General features: G+C 34.6%; 1 protein-coding gene across 1 annotated transcript; it reads right to left on the reverse strand.

The window, feature by feature from the left end:
• Positions 1–9018: 9018 nt before the first annotated feature.
• On the reverse strand, positions 9019–17982 carry LOC149783425 (monocarboxylate transporter 13-like). The gene is made up of 4 exons (XM_089931649.1): positions 17785–17982; positions 16280–16423; positions 14964–15752; positions 9019–9697 (listed from the first exon to the last, which is right to left on the reverse strand). Exons 2-4 carry the CDS (start codon positions 16353–16355, stop codon positions 9525–9527), a joined length of 1038 nt encoding a protein of 345 aa, XP_089787775.1. The 5' UTR covers positions 16356–16423; positions 17785–17982; the 3' UTR covers positions 9019–9524.
• Positions 17983–18987: the final 1005 nt, after the last annotated feature.

The raw sequence follows: 18987 nt of genomic DNA on the forward strand, positions 1-18987 counted from the left end.
TCTGGTGTCGAGATTGTCAAACCACTCTATGATAAGATGAATTTAGAGTCAGTGCTGACCAATTGTTGCATATTGGTTTGGCTTTCAGGTGTGTGGGGGGTATTTTATGTATCTCTGGCCCCTATAATTATCAATATATGGGGGACATCGGCTGTTTGAGATGGGAGGGTGTCACAGGCCTCCTTCAAAGTGCAACACTGCTGATAATTGTTTCAAATGTCAAGAACATTGCCCACTTTATTCATTAAAAGTTCATACATTCTACACTAAGTTTGTTTTCCATTTGTTTTTATCAAACTCATACAAGTGCTTATCTTTCACTCTTCGGTACTAATAAATGTTTACAAGACGGTGAGCAGACTGGTCTAAATTTAACTACATGTAACTGTTGTCAGAAAGGTAATATAATATACTCCATTAACAATCCTTCATATGACTGATTTCAGGTCATTAACGTTAATTTTTATATTTGTATCATAACTGGTAGAGTAAAACTTTATTCTAGTCAAAAAAAAAATTTAGTATTTGCCTCACTGGGTGAATGTTGTATTTCATTATTAATTGGAGATTTGTCAAACCATGCTTTAAGTTCACTATTAAAATTATAAATTTCACACTACTAGAAGTTAACAAAACATAATGTGTAGGATCTTATTGGCAAACAATAACTCTCCCTAGAATGAAATGAAAATGTATGCATCAAGCCGAAAGGGCTTGAAATGATGTCTTTGATTATCCTACATAACAATAAGTGAACCATATTTTATTGTTGTCAAGTTGATGTGCTTAATGGGTGAAAATGGCTATTTGAATTTATGCAAGATATGATTGTTTCAAGCCTAGTTTAAGTCACAACGAAGATGAATAAAGGTCAGATTAGTCAAAATATAATTACATATTCTGGCCTTTTTTTTTTTTTTTTTTTTTGTTTCTTCAGAAATACAAAGATTCCCTAGTAGCTAGGGAAATAAGTTCAAGTGATTGTAGCAAGTTATCATTTCAATAGGTGGAGACACAGGAATTGCAAGTCCCAATTTCTGTTCCTTCTGCAGGTATTATGGTTTGCCAAAACAAATATTACATCTTGTATTAGCCCACAGCATGAATGATTCATAACACAAATATCAATGAAAACACGTAATGTCTGATATTAACTTGAGATGAAGCAAAAGATTCATTTTTCAAAACTGCTATTGTAAAGCCTCTGCTGAAGAAACCAACACTAGACCATAATGATTTAAAGTACTACCGCCAGTTTGTAATCTCAAATTCATATAAACAATCTTAGAAAAGGTTGTTCTACCCCAGCTTGTATCTCATCTGAATTCAAATAGTCTTTTTAATAATGTACAATCTGCTTATCGCCCTTGCCACAGTACTGAAATTACTCTTCTAAAAGTAGTTAATGACATTCTATCTGCTTGAGATAGCGGAAAGATTACAGTCCTCACCCTCCTTGATTTGCCTGCAGCAATAGACATAATAGACCATGATATATTACTTCACCGTCTCCAGCGTGTATTTGGCATTCATGATACAGCCTTACTGTGGTTCAAGTCCTACTTGGTCAACAGGACACATATTGTGTCTACAAATTGAATACACTCATGCCTAGTTGATCTATATTGTTGTGTTCCACATGTGTCTGTTCTTGGACCTGTTCTCTTCATTCTATACACTCAGCCGCTCTCAAGTGTCATAGATCATCATCCAGTGTCTCACCAATTGTATGTTTATGACACCCAACTCTACAAATCTATCCACCCAACTGAAATTGATGCTACCATCCAAGGTGTAGACAGATTCATTTCGGATGTGAAATCATGGATGACATGTAACAAGCTGCAGATGAATGATGATAAAACTGAGGCCATTCTAATCACAATAAAAATACTTTCTCATTCACATCCTTTACCTCAAACAATAAGTATCAACAACACCAACATTAAATTCAAAAATCAGTACGAAACCTAGGTGTTACTCTGGACAGTACTCTCACATTTCAACAACATGTCATGAACATATGCAAGGATGCATATCTTGAGCTGAGATGCATCAGCTCCATTCTCAAATATCTTTCAGTTGATGCAACTTGTGTGTTCATTAGTACATTCAAGACTGGACTATTGTAAATCAATTCTGTCTGGTTAATCTCAGTATCTACTCCAGAAACACAGCTGCTCGGATCATACTTAGAGTACCACGTTCAGAGCACACCTCCCCGCTGCTCTGTACCCTACACTGACTATCCATTCCATCCAGAATCAAACACAAAATTTGTTCTCTGTGCAACTTTTCACTGTCGGACTATAGTCCAACTTACCTATCTGACCTCACCCATATGTGCACACCAGCAAGATACTTACGCTCCTCTTCTGACAATCATATACTCATTATTGCCACTATGAAAACAAAGTCATATGGACATCGTTCTTTTGCATACCAGGACCCAGCAACGTGTTATGAATTGTCCACTGAACTCAGACACAAAGACACAGTGATCCCATTCAAGAGTGCTCTAAAAACTCACTTATTTCGACTGCAAGAACAAACTTAAAGACCTAATGTTTCCTACCTTAAATATTCTCAGCATGTTTGTTATGTTTTCTAATTTCATAGCGTTTGTTTTATAATCATCTCATTATATATGTTTCTTTATCTTATAGGTGTTGCCTAATGTTGTAAAGCACCTAGAGCTTCTAAAGATTAGGCGCTATACAAAGTCCTCATTATTTCATTATTATTATTATTATTATTATTATTATACGCTACATGAGACTATAAGGCATTAAAATTTGGTTCTTCTTTTAAGTTAATAAAAACAGTATATCTTAATATACCTTCTTAATTCCAACCTAGTATATGACAAATTTATTGTTATTAACTTCATTTTATTATAGAAAATGTTTATTAAAAATAAGGAAGTCCCAGATTCCTCCTTATCCTCTCTTGCAAAATGGTCCATATAATATGGAATTGTTAAATGGCTGTTAAAACCCAATCAATATACAATTCAGTAAAAGCATACGAGTATGGACTTAAAATCATAATCATAAACCCATTATGAAGGAGAAGAGTCTTAACAATAAAGATAATAATACTCTGATATTCTTAATCCAAAATTATTTTTAAAATCTCATTAAAGGTTATGCCTCCTGTAACAGTATAAAATTCCATAATCAATAAGTAAAAAATCCTCACGCAATGTTGACAGCTTTTTTAAAAATTTAATGTCACGATGAAATCGCATATTCTAATTCAAATTTGGGAAAATATTGCTTACTTCATTATAATGTAACTCCTATCTGAACAGGAAGCACAACAAGTTAGTGGGATCTCAAATAAAATTAAAAGTCCTCATATCAAATCTGATAATGCACAAAAAAATAAAATTATATTCTATATTCTCTACAATAAAACTAATCATTCATTATAGTCTATAGGTAAAACAAAATTGAGAATGCCAGTCTTTATATATAACATATATTCAAGCAATGATGACATTTGCATTTGAAAATGTAGTAAAAAAAGAAACCTTCACTATATCAATTTTATCACTGTTTGAAACAAAGTAACTGAAAAATGAAAAAGAAATAAGCTGTTTAACTAAAAATGACATGTTGCATACAAACTGTGGCATGTTTAAAGACTAAGTTACTCCACGTAGTAAATATCTAATTATTCATAACAAATCTTTTAATGGTACATTGATTATATAATTTTAGGGAAATTCATCTGTTAAAATTATAAATATTTAAAGGAACAAAGATAATTTTTCAAAATAACACATATTCTATTTTTATGTAGCTCTCAGAATATGTGATTTTCCATTTCTGACAATGATTATGCTTAATATTTAATTACCAATTGATTAACTCCTTATTTTGGCCAGATAACTTGTGTTTTGAAACTCCTCTCTGAGAACCTTCCTTTCATAGTATGATATCTAAAGAAGCATACAGACAGTCAATGGTTCTTTATGGTAGTTAAGTACAATTTTCTAGTGCTCAAAGGTATTACCTTTTATCTTTTTGATACTTCTGCTCCAAAACTGAATTTTTAACAAACTTAAGCTATGCCAAAGTTTCACTTTCTCAAATTAGTACTTTAATGAATACTATGATTAGACTGCTCTGGTTGGCCTAAGTGGTTTTAGCATCACCATGGATGTGGGAGGTCGCAAAAATGGTACTAACAGCTGCTTCACTTGGCGCTCAACATTAAGATGTTATTTTTAGGACTGGCTGCCTGGTGTCAGGTTAATGTTACTGGCTAATACATTATGTTACATGTCTGCAGCATGATGCCCAATTGCTAGCCATCACTATAAACACCCACACTGCAGGCATCATATCAATATGACTCAATTTTTTTAAAGCTACATTAAAAATCCAAATCACACACACACACTACTGACAGATTTCTTATCTGTTCTTTAATGCTGTATTAGGGTTTTAGGTCTATAAATGCCATAGCTTGCTTGCTCCGACAGAGGTGTAATGACCAAATAAATAACTGTACTTCTTATTATCATTTTTTAGTCTTATTTATTCAACCGACCTTAACCATTAAAGGCTTTATAGTGTTGAAGCACATGATCCAGCAGGGCTAAATTGTTTGAGAAAAGAAATGAAAAGTGCACTCTAATTTTAAATTGTATGTAATTTAATTAGGTTTTGTATCATGTCTGCTTTACATTAAATTTTGATTTACTGCTCAAGGGGGGGGGACTGGAAAAACTAATTTGTCCATTCAGAGTGTACACCGGACGCATATTTAACACCAATCAGTCACTGGTATCTCCATTAAAACTTTCCCAGCTCCAATAATAAGATATATTTCATAATAACAGAAATCATTGTCTTCATCAGTGTCAGCGGCCAGTATTTGCGAAACAAAAGAAGATGAACCAAGCAGGGAATTAGCCTTTTCATTTTTTCTAGGTAGGCTGTATTTTTAACGTGCACTTGTAAAACTTCCTTTTTACATGGCTTATACTATGACATAATGCTTGCTACAGGGCACAATGTGCCAATGAAATCTAGTTTAAGAACCATTGATGTCAAGTTAAAGAATCCAGATGTAAACAGTTGCCTACCTGAAAAAAGACTTATGTTGCAAAAAACACGACGATACCTCTACTGGTGTGACTTACCCGAAGTACTTTAAATAAAAATTGTTTACAGTGCAGAGTACATTTTCCTATGAGCGACTTTAAATTGTTGGAGTTCCTGTGCATCAATATTTGGGAAATTCATACAAATTTTGCATGATTGATGCCCTGGAAGCATCTCTGTATCTGCTTTGTAATGAATCTAAAGATAAAAAACAACTACTGGATAATAAATTGTTTCCAAACTTAACAATTATCAATGGATGGGTAATGTGGGCTTTAAAAGATCTTAAAGTAACTTTTATGTTCTCAGAAATTTTCAAACATATTTTCAAATAATGAAAACAAAACATTTGTGGCTAAGCTAACAAAACCCTAAATCACAAAATCTCTATCATCACATCGGTTAAAAGTAGCATTGTGAATAATTGTAACCAAAATTAAAAAGAAATAATGGCCAAAATTGATAGGTTGGAAACAAGTGGGTGTTCAGTTTACTACTAGGTCAATGATTCTGCAACCAACTTTTTACCCATGGTAGCAACTAAATGATACATGTAAAATAAAAATCTAATGCGTCATTATGCATACAATAAAAAGAGTGGTCACGCTATACCTCCTACTATGGTTTGTGGTCATTGTGGTTTCAGCTCTGTATTCCTGTCTGGGTGTGGTATTTACCTATCTGCTGTGACATCAGGTGGTTTCTCTGACAGGTCGTCTCAAGCAAAATAGAGGTATACAGTGCTGAAAATACAAAAATAATTTAATTTTGCCACCAGAACAACTTCATAGAAATTGAGTGATACGCTCTACTCTTACAGCATGGCTGGTTAATCTAAAGAGTACAACTTGTATCAATTTATTCCATGCTACTGCAGATTTATAGATAAGCAGTGAATTTTTATATTTTACACAATCAAACTGACTAATGTTTTGGAGACAAATTGTTCAATGCGCTGAGAATACAGTATTTAGGCATATACTACTCTTGCTGTACGTACAGTATGTACTTCATTTTGGGAATGCTGAAATCAGATAAAGTTGAAGTATACTTAGCTAATGAAATGAATCAAAAATATATTAATACTTAAGAAGGTGCTTAGATAGCTTCATTTCATTCAAGATACTTCTCACCCTTTTAACCAATTTTGGCATTTCTGACTTCCATTGCTTTACTGCCAACTGAAATGTAGGCCAACGAACTTGAAAACATGTCTTATGTGAGAATTTGAATTAATTAGAAAAACGACATCAGAGTTAGTAAAGTCTGATAAACTTTAATACTTTAATTTGTAAAAAAATGTGGAGACAGGCTGCAAAGAGCGTGAGATATTCCTGAAAATTTGACTTCTTGTTCTGATGTTAGTCAACACTGGAACTCACTACACATACCGTTATTTAGTCAATAAAACCTAAATCCCCAAAACATAAATATCAGGGTTGATGTCTTACACTGTTATGATTAGCTTAAGGCCATTTTTCATGCTACACAACAGTAAATATATCTGGTGGAGGAAGAACCTGGAAAACCACTCGGAAAAACCACATACCAATGGGAAGCTAGTGGCATGCTCTCTCAACACGGAGCAGAGCCTGAGACTACATTTTCCTGTAAATATTATATGTACTATATAATAATAAATAAATAATTTGAAGAGTAAACTGTAAGCAACAATAACCCTGACCTGCGCATTGCATTATACAAATGACTGCGTGTTATGCTGCTGATTGGTTATGAACTACTAAAGTATTCTCACACCAAACCCTTTGATTGTACCACCCTACTGATATGAAAAACAGAAAGAATAAAAGATATCAAAAATGCACAAAACTTAGCCATTGCATTCACTGATTTATGAGTTCTAAACTGATTGCCTCCAGGTGGGTCTCCAACACTGCTAACCTTTTTAATCAAATGGAAGCTTCTTTAGCAACATGGTCGCCATTTTTGCTTGGGCCAGCTTGCTTTCAAGCACGGTTGTGATTGAAATTACTGTCTTTGAAACTCTCAGTAATTCCATAAATTTGGGATTTACATCTCTTTGAACACGTGTATACAAGAATTCCTTCTATTTATTTGTTCAAATTGTTCTTGAAATATTAGAACAAAACATCGCACATATTGGACGCAGATGACACGGCTTCTACTTAGTCCTACAATGTAAGACATAGCGCATGTTATTTTTGTTTTAGTGATATGATGCCCACAACATTAATATCAGCGTCGAGGTCTTACATGTAGGAAGAGGCTACTACTGAAATAGACTATTCTAAAAATCAGAAATGGACAGAGGGCTTACAATCAAACAGGAGGATATGCGAATACTATAAATATAATATAAATCTACCTACCTCGATGCATTTAAAGTCTCTTGTATAACAGTTTCGGCTATAAAACAACACAGTCTAGGTGAATTACTAGGTCTACGAAAAATACTAAACATCTTGCCCGTCATGACTTTTGTACATTTTTGTACTCTTCAGTACTAAAGATTCAGCATCCGGCAGCATTTCAAAAAACAACCATTGAGGGTGAATCTTACAATTATTTTACTGAATACTAGTATACTATTGGTTCCAACGATTTCGCATGTGAACGATCTCGCAACCATTCTGAACTGCAAATTGTTTAGTACATAGTGTTTTTCAGCAATTTTAGAATGACTTGCGTATAAACGACCCTTGGACATACACAATACACGTACCAATTTGGGGCTCATTTCCATGCTCTTCCGCTATGAACTGCTTTTTATTTCTCGAGTCAAGTGAATGGACCTCTTATACTTTGTTTTAATATAGCTGTCCAATACTATGGTCCTTCTTAGCCTCGTTGGTGTATTGCATTTCCTTATGAATTTTTATATTTGGCAGGTAAATGCGACATTAAATTTGTGCGTAGAGACTGTCACATGCATATTTTGGTAGAGATACGTTAGCCAGCCGCAATCGTGCGACGTTCTCGTTTGGAAATGCCTTCAGGATTGAATGTTGACGCGGACAGAATCTTCCAGTGGAATTGTATTTGCTGTCATAAATGCATGCACTTATACATGCTGGCAGCATTATGATCTGAATTGATCTTGAAACGACGAGATGTTTTGGGGTGCTATTCAGCACAGCAGCACCAGGTTTCTTTTTCTTCTTTTTCAGGACAGATGTGACTGGTGGAGACGATGTGATGTTGGAGGCTTTGCAGCAGGAGAAAGTTGAAATTGTGCGACGGTGCATATAGAAGACTAATCGACATCCAAGGTGAAACGATATCGCTCTACCAAAGTATCTTCATTGATGCAACAGGAGGTGTCAGTATGTTTGACCAGTTATTGGTGGCCCGATCGCGGTAAGGGAGATATTCGACGTTTAGGAGTTGTAGCAACAAACGGAAGATGTCCTTCATTCAATTTACTTCGGCAGAATTGTCGGTCAACTAGCTGACGTAGCTTTATCTTTTATTGTTTTAAAGAGCTCCTTTGGTAGATCTAGTCTCGTTGGAATAGACCTGAAACCTCATATTAATTTACGGGACTTTGCAGCCTTGATAGCACTGAATCTGCTACATGAGAGAGAAACAGGTAGAGAGGGAGAACATAACGCTTTTGATTAAACTTATTCAGGGGTTTTTGTGAAACTCTTTTATTTACGGAAGAAAAGGAACAATGAATAATTGTTATTAATAGGAATGTGAATGTGTATCGAGGGTAGAGTAGTCAGCAATCACGGATATTCATCACGTGTTTAAATGCCTATACTATATTGCTATTCTGGCAAAGGTTTAGCCAAGCGTATTTAAAGGATTAAGTAGTTTTTTATGTTTGGTATGTCGTCATACAATTTTTTGTGGTAGTTCTTTCTAGACCGTGGCAGCATATTAAAATATAGCAAGTAATAGAGTCGAGATGACAATCAACAAAATCGTTTTATAGTTAAAAATCGTGATTACGAGATATTTATCAAACTTATAACATAGATCTAATAAAGCATACATTGGACACAGCTGCATATGCAGCGCTTCAATTTATGTTGGTGTCATCATATAGCTAGCTTATGTGCATTTGGAACACACTTCATTGTACTGATGAACATCCCACCTCATTTATAAGCTGTCCAGCGAAGCCTAATAGCCTCCATTTGTTCACATAGGCAAAATATATTTCATTCTTCTTCGATATGACAGACAAAACATCATTTCATCACGTTATCTCGGTTGATTATTATATGGAACATATTTGGTATCAAGAGAAAATGCTTTTTGTCTGATATGATGAAACAGATATTTGTAAAAGCTGCTACAAACAGAATACAAGCAGCGTTCTTTAAATAAACACATCACTTACTTGCACGCTGCATGTACGCATTACACATCTAGATTGGTTTCGCATGTATAATGTATTGATAAATTTATCAGGATTTACAATTTAGTAATTGTAGAAACTTGAACGGGAATTGACAATGTATCCTTGTTTAGTTTTGTTCGATATTTCATAATCATGGCCACTAAAATCAAAATGGCAGCCACGCCACTACCCAATGTACAGGTCCACAGAAACATTGTATAGGTACCAGTTACATCCCGGATAGTCCCTGCAATGATAAAGATACAAACTTAATTTTTTTGTACTCATTGCCTAATGACAGAAGTAAAGGTGTGATGATAAACATGCTGTGATCAATTTGCTGAAGTAATAAATATTGATTCGAATGTACCTGATAATACATTTGCAAAACATTAGGGTGAAAACATATTTGAAAGCACACAAAACAATTTTTATGATATAGAATACTAATGTAATCCGATTGGCGGTCTATAACCTACAATTATTCGATTCATTGCTAGCATTAACTAAATGTGTCATATTAAATATATGGAAAGCCACAAAAGATACCCAGTTTGCTTTTTCTTTTCAAAAGGATCTAAATAAATGGGCCTAGCGTCAAAGGAGACACGGAGAGAGTACAAAAGTATAATTTTGGGCGAGGCAGTTATCATATTATTTTTACTCACGTTTGCCTTTTACTCGATATATGAAATAAAAGTTGCCTATTTAATACCTAAACCAAGTTACCAAACTTAATAACCTATATTTTGTGAAATATAGACAAAACTATATTTGAAACATTTTCCCCGGATGTTCATTTAGTATTTTCTCATAGTTTCTTTAATATATTCTGAGTATGTATTTTCATCAAATCGACACAATATGATCTGGGTTATCGTTGCGAAAAAGTACTAACACAAGGGCCACAGGACGCCAAAATATTACTAAAATGCATCGGTCAAAAATTGCCACAAATGACGTAAACGAATCTCTAATATAGCTCGCCAAATCGTTTCCGAGAGACTATATGGCACGTGCTATGTGGCCTTCATCAGCGACTATTGTTCTAACAAATGTTCCGATCTCTCTGACCTGTAAAAACTAAGCCACCCACCATCTGGCATTCGTCAATTTTGTTTTAATTTGGTTACTCCTCAGACCTTGTGTTCAAGCACCACTGATCAACACAATAAAGAAAATAAACAGAAAGTGAGATGTCAAATATTTCTTTAATGACATGCTTGAAGTAATGAAAACATAAATAACTTTTCGCGACAGAAATTAATGTTATGATGTAAATGTCACGGTATTACTGGCAAAACAATAGTGAGCATTTTTATATTTGCTAGAATAAAAGGCGCCCCTACTAAAACATATTTATTTGAGTTTTTTCAGACTGAAAATCAAAACTGATGGTACATTGCTTTGTGCGGTACTGATCAAACTCGGCTGGTCGGTTATTTTCTCGTCTTGTGGATATATACTTCGTCTTTCTGTTCCGTCTCAACATCTTCGTCTGTATATTTTCTTCCCAATGTTAAGTCCAAACCGTGGTTTTTCTTGAGTTTGTATCCTAGATAGTTTCTGAACTCGCTATCTCTCTGTCGCTGTCTCTTTCTCTCTTATGTGTATCTGTGTCTCTCTATCTCTCTCCCTCTAAGGATATATACCTAATCCATTCATTTATTAAATGTTTATATAGTGCATTGTTATTAAGGCCATTAGGACACAAAGTATCTAACTTATGAAACCAGTAATTATCCTTCATTAGTCTATTCATCTCTCCATGCACAATTTATTCTGGCATGAAAACAAAATTCGATTAAAGGGTGATTATTTGTATCAAAATGTATTTAAATATTAGGGGAGAAAGAATGAACTCTATAACTTAGTGTATTAGTACATATAAGCGATGATAATTCATTCTCTTGGAAACTTGTTGAAGTGTTTGTCCAAATTATCGCATGTTACATATTTAACAGGTTATCAAATAAATCATATTAGTTGATACGCAGATATAACGAAGAGAAAACACATGTATAAATTGAAGCTACAAAAGTTAGTACTTTCTATTATATTTGGAAACTAGAAGCAACGACGTCTGTCACATTTAGATGACGAAAATAATTTTATTTTGTTTTCTATCCGTTTAATGCAAATGCAAAATCTTGCAACTTCCTGGGTCTTCTAGATGCCAAAATTGGATTATGTTTGTAAAGTATTTTATTTGCTAAATTTAGGAGACTCCAATATTAATTAATTACAAGGCGTGTATTAGGTAATGAAGTATTATAATGTATTGTGAAAGGCATTATATTTTCTCTATGGTACATTTTGCTGTGTTTAAAGCATTATGTTGAATATGATTACGGACAATACAAATAGGCAAGGAGATATATCCGTAAATATGTATTCTTTGTGCAGGATACGTGTACAATATTATGGTAAGAGAAAGTCAAAACATTTAAATTAATGCAAATTATTAATAGAGAATAATTTATATATCTCTATTTCTCTCTCTCTCTCTCTCTCTCTCTCTGCAGATGATCTCATTTTTGCTCTGTAGGGAATAATACATATTTAAAGTCTGCCCTCGATCCTTTATTTTACTATTCTAAGGTATTGATGCTAGCGTCAGCGCTGATGAAGCCAAGTTTATTGGTTGGGAAGTAAAATTGTAAGTGACGATATATTTGTCAAAGTTGCCAAAATATTGGTGTGAGAGTCTGTTAACATGTATTGATGTGAAGGTTCAACTAACGTGACAAAATATTGGAAATAATTATTAAAATAAAACTAAAGAAATAAATTAATTTTTCATCCAGTGTTAGAGAAAAACGCGTACACCATTTGCTAGAATCACATTTGTTAAAATATATGCATTATATCATAATATTTACCATCGCCATCAAATAATCTTCTAATTGAAATTAACAATATAGTATTAAATATGTGTATAGTAATTCAGTAGGGAAAAATTTAAAATAAGACACCTCACAGGTCTATTAGATAATTATGAATGTTCAAAACTTGAATATTTCATATATACTACTAAGTGTCTAAAGTATCAGATTCAGAACATTCCAAAGACGCTTTGAGATAGTTTTCTAGCTACGTCATTACTTCGGAAGGAATAAACTGGACGTCATGAAGTAATGGTATGTTTACCGTTGTTGTCATCGACATCTGATTAACTACACCATGTTTAAGAAATTCAATAGCAATGCTGTTTTTCCAGAGTCCCAACAGCGATGTCGCAAAACAACGGAGCTTGGAGACTCGAGTAAATTCCATGTCCCCAGGGAAACAAAACCTCTACTGAAGCATTCGCACTCCAGCTCTTTTGGTGTCCATTGATTTAGCTTTCGCAGAGCCTATTTTACCAATCAAGTAGTATTGTTGTAAAGGGGTGATGGATGGGTGTCCTACGTTGCACAAGAAACAGTATATCCGACAAATAAATATTGGCATATTACTGAGCTATTTTGCGCGTGCACTTCTAAACATCTACAAAGGCAGACATCGTTCTTTCCACATACGCAGTTCAATTTTAATCTTCAGACTGTGTGTATTTTCTTTAAAAGAACTGCTAAATAAGTACTAGATGTATTCCAAACTTTTCTGCTTTGTCCAGTTTTCGAAAATGTTATTTACTTTAAAAATTCGATATAAAAATTGACCATCTCACTTGAAAATGAAAATATCAACCTTAGTACCTGTATGCCATTCTAAATACGGTTCTCTCTTTGACGTTATGTTGTTTGATTTTTTGGGAGGACGTGTATGCTTTTGTTTTGTTTTAGCTCTGCGTAGCTCACTTGACTCTATCGTCATGGCATAGTCGCCGCCATTTAAAGAATGTCTGTTATGTCTGATTAATCACACCGTTTTACGCCCTTCAACTAGCATTAACCCTTATCTATGTACGTAATGATAGCGATTTTATGTACCTAAAATTATCCTGACAAAAAATTGACGATATCGTCCACATAACTGTAAGTTAGAATATAAACTTAGTAATTATATTTTTTAAAACCTACATAGATATAGGTACATGATTACATTTTCAATCAGAGTTCCGTATTTAACACTCATGTGATGCAACCAATGTATGAATTAAGACAATTTGTATAAAATAATACGATTATTGTTCAATATTACATTTTTTTTGTCCAATATTACGATCATTAACGAAATTATATATTACTATTCAATACTGCGATTCTTATTTGGGAAAATGCATTGATTATACACTGCTTTAGAATATCTCTTCGACAGTTAACCCCAAAATTACCAAGACGATTCTTGCACAGCATAATATTTGTACCATTCACATATCTTATATCCATGATCGCATTCATATATACCGATAATAATATGCCGCATTTCACGAATCAACGCATCAGGGGAGATAACAAATAGGCAAATACAACCAACGAGCCATAACCATTAATTATTCTTGCTTCTAATTAGTAAATAATATTTTGGACGATACTGTGCCATTTTCGGATGATTTTGTGATTCGCCATCAAATAACAGGTTTCGAATTTCTGAATTAAAAACATCACATCGGGATATATCACTATTAACGATTACTATCCTGAGCACTAAATGTATCAATGTATCTGATAGACTGTTAATGTATGCAGACAACGAGTTTCCAAGTCCAAAGAACATGAACTTTCATCGAGGTATCTCTGAACTGCCTTATGTACGAGATGTCGGTTTTTAATCTGATTGGGCATTTGTTGGCATTTAATCCGATTGGGCATTAGTTGGCAAGTTTCAGAAAAAGTAAGCTTTACGGATAGTGCAGTATCATTAGTATATTATCCATAAGACTAATATAGAGATTAACATGAATTTGCATGTAAACTTTGATCCATCCAAATGAATGCAAAACTAATGTCTACATCTGTCTTCTTCAAAAAAAGCTTTCCCCGTACAGATGTGTTTGTACTTAGAACTATAAGCTATTACACATAAGCTTTGACACAACATTACATGGAATGTTGCTTGTGTTTCTATATAGACACTTGAATGGTCATTTCTTACTGGTTTGCGAAAAAAATATCATAAACATGTTCTAGTTGTTGTTTGCACTCTTTCACTATAAGGTCGTTTATTATAACACCAGCATGGGCATTGATCTGATTAAATTGTGTAGATGAAATGTTATCTGCATCGTAGATATCGCGGGACAATGTGAGAAAATATACTCTGATTTCCGTTGACAGGATTATACTGAGTTAGTACCGTACCACGAAAGCGGTTGAATGCGTTGAAATAGGAAATGTAAATAACGGTTGAATGCGCTGAATTACATAATATAAATTACATTATAGACGTTGAAATTTATTTTGCACGAAATCGAGCAGAACGCGTTGTGGGCCTACATGACAAAGTTGGTGTTTGGACATCACTAAAGTAGCTAGTACAACTTAATAAGTTATTTAACTGGGGTTGCCAATTTCGTAAGAAGTTAACATTCTTCTAGAATGAAATATGTATGTTGTGCTGGTGCGTCTTACCTGAAATGGGTCCTACGACTACATTTCCTACTCCCATTGACGCAAATACAAGGCCAAGTCCAAAAGGAAAATAGCCAGAGCCCACAATTTTTAAGGTTCCAATTGACATCGCCGAAACTGTCGCACCCATTTCAAATCCTAGAACGGAACAAGCTATGCCTGTAGTCCAGAACTGTTCTGCAAACTGTATTGTTGAAAATGAGATAACTGACATACATGCCAGAAGAAAGATTAACAACAAAGAACCAACTCCTGGTATCTGTTTTAGAAGTCCAAACAATAGTCTTCCACAAATGTTGCAAGCACTGTGAATAACGAACGCTAGTCTAATATTTCCTTCTGTAAATCCTCGACTCTTCATTATGTCCGCAAACATTATAATAAACCCACCGTGAGGGGCATAAAGAAATGTAATGCCAAGGACAAATAATAGGAATATTTTGTTTTTCAAAACTGGACAGAATTGCATGAAGAAATTTTGTTTCCTACTCTTTCCAGTGTTATCATTTAATACCTTGCCTACGCTTTGTGAAGTTTCCATTGATGTTGGCAACTCAGCATTCCAAAGAATCGATAGAATCGAACAGTTAAATAGAACAGCTCCCATGATTAAAAAGGTCCCACGCAACCCAAACGTATTAACACAGCCAGTTAGGACATATGTGAATATTATCCTTCCTACCCCTGATGCGGTTGCTTGTACGGAGAGAGCAATTTGTCCACGTTTTCCAGGGAAATAATAAGTTATGGTTCTGCTTACACTTAAAGTAACCACAGAACATCCTATTCCTGAAATGTAAATAGAAATCGTTGTTTCGTTTTTGTTAATAAACAAAAGGTAGCTACTACGCTCGCAAATTTATATATCATAGTTCAAGGTGCTTGGTTAGTCAGATTTAATAATTTATAGTACGTTCTCTTCAGAGTGAATGCATTGTGTGCTTCCATGATAATGTTCTAACCGAACCATTGAAAAATTTCCATACAGCATATTGAAGCTACATAATATATTTCAGCAAAATGCGTAAGGAAAAATTGATCATGTGAAGTAAAACATGGATTCATGTTCTAAAGCAACAAATTGAATAACATATGTTGTTTGAAGGTATTAAATTCAAATCTCAAGAGGTTAACGACATTAGGAACCTGATAAAGCAGCTCGAACAAATCAATGCAATGATCATTAATGTTGTCATCTCACGTTCAGTGTCATTATTGTCAAAAACATATCATCAGGGTCAAAATTAACAACATTCTTTTGCTACTATTATTATTATTACTATTATTATTATCATTATTATTATTATTATTCTTACCCATTGGTACGGCCAACAGTAAAACTAGATAAAGAATTGATGTTGAGAAGAAACTAAGTATCCATCCAATACCCATCAACAAACCAGCTACGAATCCAGCCTTCCTTGGTCCTATCCGTTGTACCAGCAGTCCGGTGATGACACCTTAAAGAGAAATGGAAAAAAGTTACCTTTAGTAAGTAAAAATATAGTCTATGGAGGAAATAAATATTCATTATATTCCCCGTTCTATACCTGTTTAAGCATCTTTCATAATACTTTACGGTGCCACTTACTGTATTGCTTATCAGCTGGACTCTTGTGCCTATAAGCTAACCGTGCTAAATATAAATTTGTCTACACTACTTTCATTTCGCCACTCCTTCCTTTCTTCCACCAAACTGTCTATCTCTCCCTCTCTGATCCCGCTCTAACCCCCTCACCACTCTCTTAGTATCAACGGATTCATTATGATCACACAAAACATGCAACCTACCGGCACATCCGAGTACCCCGAAAAGAACTGATGCTATAGTGGCGGTTTTAGCACGACTTTCTTTAAAGACTTCTAATAAAGTTGAGAACAACACAGGGACCGCAAAAAACAGGCCGAACATTATTAGTTCCGTCATGTAGGTACTTAAAATAACAATCCAACGATGATGTACCATCGTTGATGCCTTTTTCTGCCTCTCTGTATTTAAAATGAATGCATTAACGGTCTTTTGTCTGTTGAAAAATGATGAATCATTTCTTAAGGCGACGACTCTATCATACAGTGATCTGAACTTTTCACCTCACAAGTATGAAGTGATTCAAGCTATTAAGGTGTAACTGACCTAGTCTGTACAGAATGTTACCCCGAATGCATTAGGTATATGACGTATCCATATAAAAATACTTCAGTAAGAAAGACACAAAATGGTGAATATAAGCGTATAAAACTAACTTTTTCAAAAGCATTATTTGGTTACGAAGTATCATGTTACTCTCTATAATATTTTAGAGGCAAATAGCAACAGCTATCTTTATATTGGATATCAAAGTTTAATTTTCCTACAGCTACTTTGTACTTATTTATATGTACTTGTCGGACTGACCGTTGTGAAATATGGTATAAAAAGTGGTTGGAGTTCACTTCAGTCCATACGTGGCATGACTGGCTGTTATGCCGTCATTGTGGCAGGTGTGGGGTGGGGTGCATACACTTTTTATTTAATTTATTATAGAAGCCCCACCCAGGCTCGATTTTGGTTTCAAGTTAAATTAGTGAAAGATAGATGTTAAATTCCGAGCACTCAGTCAGCAACGCCGACGGTTTAGTGCTTGAATATACACAAATGTGAAATTAAACATGTAACGATTTAATGAAAATTCAATATTTAAATGATTAAAATTTCCCATGTATTCTCCTTCCGCTGGACCCTATGATAGCCTATTGCATCATTTGATCAGTAGGTCTTGTATTCTACTCATCTGTGTGTCTTATCTCTTACTCCTCCAATTCCTTCTCATATTCTTCCGACCTTCTCTTAATGCATTTTCCTCCTCGACGTCTGTATATTTCTCCTCCTCCACCTTTTTCCTCCTCGACTCCTTTCCTTTCCTCCTCGACTCCTAAAAATCCTCCTCTTTATCCACGTTCTCCTCCTCGACCCTCTATTATCACTAGTCTTGTCGGCTCGAACTGTTCTGTTAGTCTTACTTCCGTCACCCCTCTTACAGACGCGGGACATAATTTAACCGGAAGTTCTCTCCCCGAAAAAGCTTCTTATGAAAACAAATACTACGATACAATAGTTTCCTTAGCCGTCTCATCTCACACTACACCCAGACGATCATCAGATAAAAGGCTATTCAATTTCGTTGGTCACGCATTCATTCACATCGAATACTCATACGTTCTTGTATTGTAACACAACGTCGTTATAAAAGCACGGTATCAATTACTTCTTCTAAATAGGACAATAAATTGCGTCACATCAGTGCATATTCATAATCCCATTATACTAAACAATATCACAGCAATCATATGTATTTCTTTACATTGCAACTCATACAAAAATACACAAATATTCAAATATACACGCATCTATATTAACTAATCTTACACACTTCAAATACTTTCCAAATTCACAATTCAAGCATTTGTAAATTATAACATATCACATCGCAAGAATAAGTGCACTAGTTTACAACGAATTAGCCTATTAGCGAATGACAAATTAATTCTCACCACAAGATAACAATCTACACAATCCTGTAGAAATACTCAAACTCATTTCACAAATACGCATGTAAACGAAACACTACGCATGTAATTCTAAGTACTTAACGATCATAGTAATTATATGTTACTGAATTTGTATAGGAAAATATGAACGAATTTTTTGGATGGAATACTGCACGACCTTGGGACTCACTAATAACGTGGTCTGCATTCAAGTGCAAACTCATAGGTGATAATCGTGGTCTGTATCTGCGCACCGATGTGCCATTGATCGCTATTTTGTTTGAGATCGTTCGTGATACTGCCACGCATCTGTACATACACGCTCTTGCACATTACTTCTGATCATCGGACAGGTTTGGGGTGCTTTTTGTCCAAAACTAAATTCTAGTTGGAATTTTTTACCGACGTCGATATGCTTTCAGTTATTCAGAAAGCACATCTTGACCGTAATTATCTGGTGAACCACACACATGTTGGTTCCTGAAACCCAAACGTG

The sequence above is a fragment of the Sinohyriopsis cumingii genome, chromosome 14, assembly GCF_028554795.1.
Source record: "Sinohyriopsis cumingii isolate HCF-2022 chromosome 14, ASM2855479v2, whole genome shotgun sequence".
NCBI lineage: Eukaryota > Metazoa > Mollusca > Bivalvia > Unionida > Unionidae > Sinohyriopsis > Sinohyriopsis cumingii.

What these genes read in the sequence shown, in the direction of transcription:
- LOC149783425 (XM_089931649.1), bottom strand. Translation starts at nt 16,355, where the DNA reads ATGGGTATTGGATGGATACTTAGTTTCTTCTCAACATCAATTCTTTAT. An exon ending in ACTGTTGGCCGTACCAATGG is followed by an intron (nt 15,753 to 16,279) that starts GTAAGAATAATA and finishes TTTACATTTCAG; the next exon opens with GAATAGGATGTTCTGTGGTT. An exon ending in AGTCGTAGGACCCATTTCAG is followed by an intron (nt 9,698 to 14,963) that starts GTAAGACGCACC and finishes TTATCATTGCAG; the next exon opens with GGACTATCCGGGATGTAACT.